Below are 3,897 nucleotides of genomic sequence, written 5' to 3'. Positions count from 1 at the left end.
TCATTACCTGCTTCTCCAAGCACTCTTTGGCTGACTGTGAAGGTTTGGGTGAAGGCGCCCTGTCGCAGATGCACCCCTCCAACAAGTACAATCCCGAGGGTCGCGAGCTGGACTCGTTCTCGAAATAAAAGAGCATGTTCTGCAGCAGAGTGAACCACTTGGTGTGCCATTTCGTGTTGTCGGAGCTCTTCTTGCTCAGGCACCCTCGTCTCGTGCCGTCCTTCTTCGCCAAAAGCCCCAGATAGGTGACATGACCATCATTGAGTCGTATTCCCTTCTGCATGTTGGAGGAAGACAGGCTCGGGCGGCTGCTGGTTACATCCTCCTCCGAGTCAAAGAAACAAACAAACAAACAAAAGACGAGGTGTCGACTTGTCCTCAATGCGGACCTCGGGCTGCAGGCTCGTCCAGCTCGGTCCGACGCATTCAGCGCGCTGGCATTCTGACTAAAACACAGAGTTGCGGAGCCACAAACACCAGTCCTGCATCCTTAAAAAGCTTTTTTGTCATACTCCGAGCGCGTCTAAGGTCCTCATTATCCGATCGTGTGGGTCGCAACAACTCCAATAAAAATAAAAACTAATAAAACAGGGAGGGAAAGAGGGACGGGGGAAAAAAAAACAGACGCAAGATGAGAGGAAAAGCAGGGTTTGAGGTCCGTTTCTCACGTGAAATCTCCAGAAAGCAGCAGGCTTGGTGCTGAGCTAGGCAGAGCTGGCTGGAGTCACATGACGCATGATTGTGGAGGGGGAAAAGCAAGATTTCAGCACCTTGGAGAGGTTCTTCTCAAAGAGACGCTGCAGAAGTTTTACCCCCCTTTTTGTAATTCCCCTCCAGAAGAACAAACATCATTGGAGGGAAATGAGAGAGAAGCTGATGGTGTGGGATTTCACCAAAACAGGAGCAGCTTTGTGGGAAACCATCAGKGGCCCTCGTTTGAATTTTCAGGAAACATTTTTTTTTTGTTGTGTTTAACTAAAATTCCCAAAAGCTTGTATAATAAAGTCTTAGTTCTGAGACATTTTTGGAGAAAAAAAGATATATTATCCTGGATAGAATAAGTGTATAATGATTGTTGAATGATTTTATAATTTACAATAATAWTTTAAGTTGTTTTAAATATAGTTTTGCTCCTTGGCTTGGCTCCTAATGCAAATAATAATAATAACAAAAAAATTAAGTGTGAGTTTAGAAAAACCTGAAGACAGTTTTCATATTTGTTCTAATTATTACACGTTTTGCTTATGGTTCAAAATTTGATCTTAACCTAAAGAAAGGGGTTCCAAACTGTGATCTGATTCTGGACCCAAATGAAGTTTTGTTGGGACCCAGATCAGTTTTTGATGTTGTTATTTTATTTTATTTATTTTCCTAAAAGGGGACATGACAATGTAATACATGACAATTCATAGGTTTAAAAAGCCAGAATTCACATTTTTTTTAATCTGTAGACCCCTCTGGAAAAAAATAAGAGACCATTGCTTTCCCTATTTGGTGGAAAGCTTTCCACCAAATATTGATTTCTGAACTCTTCCTGAGTTAAAACATTAGTATTGCTGTTTCTAAATGAACAGGAACCTGTTTTCTGTGTACTATTTGAGGTCTAAAAGCTCTGCATCTTTGTTGTCATTTTGACCATTTCTCATTTTCTGCATAATAATACTAAATTTTTGCTTGGAATTTTGGAGACATCTATTAAGTAGTTCAAAGAATAAAATATTGTTCGGTTTACTCAAATGTGAAATCATAGAAACTGATCATTTTAAAGTGGTCTCTTAATTTTTTCTAGAGCTGTATTGTCTTTCAAATATTCTCTTGTCACGGGTCTCTGCAGTGGGTTATATGCCTCCAGGTTTGGTTTTCACTAACATCCTGCTGGTTAACGGTACCGGAAATACACCAAAGGTGCCTTTACAATGTTTGGTTTTCATCTCAAAATGTAAGGAAATATGTGTCATGTAGATTGTTTCTTTGTTTTACTTGTAACGATGCTTCTTGGCACCTGATTGGCAGCACCTGGGGGTACAGAAGCTCAAAACAAGTGTCAATAACAACAGGAAAATAAGCTGTTTGGCAGAGAAGATTTGGCAAATATTTCATGTGCACAGACAGCATACTCAGCTCTACTGCTCTTCTCACAAATACATGTTCCTTACAAACGTGGTGCCGTTTAATAGGTAACTTACCAGGCTTTCTGAGATTTATTGCCAAGAAGCATTGTTACAACAAAGACATAATATACCAAATATATATTTATTTTTTGTGCTAAGTTTGTTTTAAGTTTTTCCACTTTTATATTATGGTGTGGTTTTATGATAAACCACAGGCAGTGCAGCTTTTCAGCTTGTCTACCATGTAACTCATTTTAAGCAGCCCAGCTTCTGCTACATTTACAGGAACTTATTTTCCACTTCACAACATTGAAGCTTTTCTAGCATTTATGGTAATTCTCACATGTGACCCACAGCTTCATGTTGCTTTTCTCTTAGAGAAGCTGCTGATCCGGAGTGAGGTTTAGGCCTGAAAAGACAACATGGTGATTAAAGAAAACTAGCATGACGGTCTCTAATAGAGAATTTAAATTAATATATTCTGGACCTTTGCTAGACAAAAAAAAAAAAAAAAGCTTTCTGAGGAGGACCTTACTGAATTTTAATTGAAGGATTAGGCCTGTCTGTTTAGATGCTTCACTCATTCACTACAAATAACATGATTTCATAGTTTCTGTTGATCTGTAGATCAATCTGTAAAATAAAGAAGGCAATAAAATCAAATAAAACCCTCTCCTTGATATCTAATTACAGCCAGATTCTGAATGCAGAGTGATGAGGACAATGACTCTGCTAAAGTCCACAAAAAGAACAATCACACTTAGTGGACAGTGAAAAGGAAACCGCCAAGCTGTCAGATCTGTTCACTGTGAATTACTCACCAAAAACTACAGAAGAAAACCTCACGTGTTGCAATATTTTACTCATCTCATCATTTAACAAAACTGTTTCTTAGTTTCTTCATTCAATAAATATCATTGGTTTATTAACTAAAGACTTAAAAAAACTTTAACCTCAGTTTTTGTAAATGCTGCTCTAAATAATGTAATTTATAACATAAAATTTTGTCATCTTTGTACTATGTTGTGTGTGTTTCATTTTTAAGCTGTGGATGATACATTGTATACATTTTTTAATTAAACTGCTCAGAGTTTGAAGCATGAAACACAACAGGAAAGTGTTTTAATTTAACTTTTTATCTCATTTTTCACTAACATTATGAGAAAAATGTAAAACAAAGTAATAAATCTGAAACAACATTTAATATTTTAAGCATAATCAGAGAAATGAAAACTATAATCAGTCACAAACAAAAATTTAAGGACCCATTCATGAACATTCTTTGAAAAAGATTTAGTTCTTGTTCCTCAAAATTTTGTTTTTATCTTTTGTTTTTTGTGCAACTTATTCACTTTTTATAAAAACTTTCTTATTGTATACATCTTTTGGATTGCGCATTTAAATATGTGCTTGAGTTTGTCTCTGAGCACTACATCAAACCACTGATGTTTGTCAAAAGTTTATTGAGTTACTGGATGAGATAAAGTCTAGAAAAGCAGTAAAAACAAATCAAATTTGCAGCAGGAGTTGGTTTAAGTTGAGCTGTAAATTACGAYAAAACAAACAGACTTTGCACATCTATGGCTGTATATGATAAAAACACAGTCAATGTGGCTCTTTGGGCACCTAATTTGTTTAAAAGGCATAAGCTCTAATCTGATACCATCAGCCCCCCACAGTTCCTTCTTATAAAAAAGAAACAAACTTGTGATTTTTATTTTAAATTTGTCATTTCTTCTGACATCCCATTAGTCTTTACAGCTTTTTCCTCAAACTGTCCCATTTT

At 36.6% G+C, this 3,897-nt stretch overlaps 1 protein-coding gene across 1 annotated transcript in view; it reads right to left on the bottom strand.

Moving 5' to 3' along the window:
- rasgrf1 (Ras protein specific guanine nucleotide releasing factor 1) overlaps positions 1-837 on the bottom strand; it is a 33,225-nt gene extending 32,388 nt beyond the window's left edge. Inside the window, exon 1 of the mRNA XM_014003553.1 lies at positions 8-837. Within this exon, the coding sequence (XP_013859007.1) occupies positions 8-283 (276 nt within the window). The 5' untranslated portion in view covers positions 284-837. The remainder of the gene's footprint in view (positions 1-7) is intronic.
- Between the last annotated feature and the right edge of the window lie 3,060 nt (positions 838-3,897).

Source organism: Austrofundulus limnaeus, unplaced genomic scaffold (genome assembly GCF_001266775.1).
Source record: "Austrofundulus limnaeus strain Quisiro unplaced genomic scaffold, Austrofundulus_limnaeus-1.0 Scaffold19, whole genome shotgun sequence".
Taxonomy (NCBI): domain Eukaryota; kingdom Metazoa; phylum Chordata; class Actinopteri; order Cyprinodontiformes; family Rivulidae; genus Austrofundulus; species Austrofundulus limnaeus.
The sequence above is the reverse complement of the archived record's forward strand: the minus strand, read 5'-3'. Positions and strand labels throughout refer to the sequence as shown.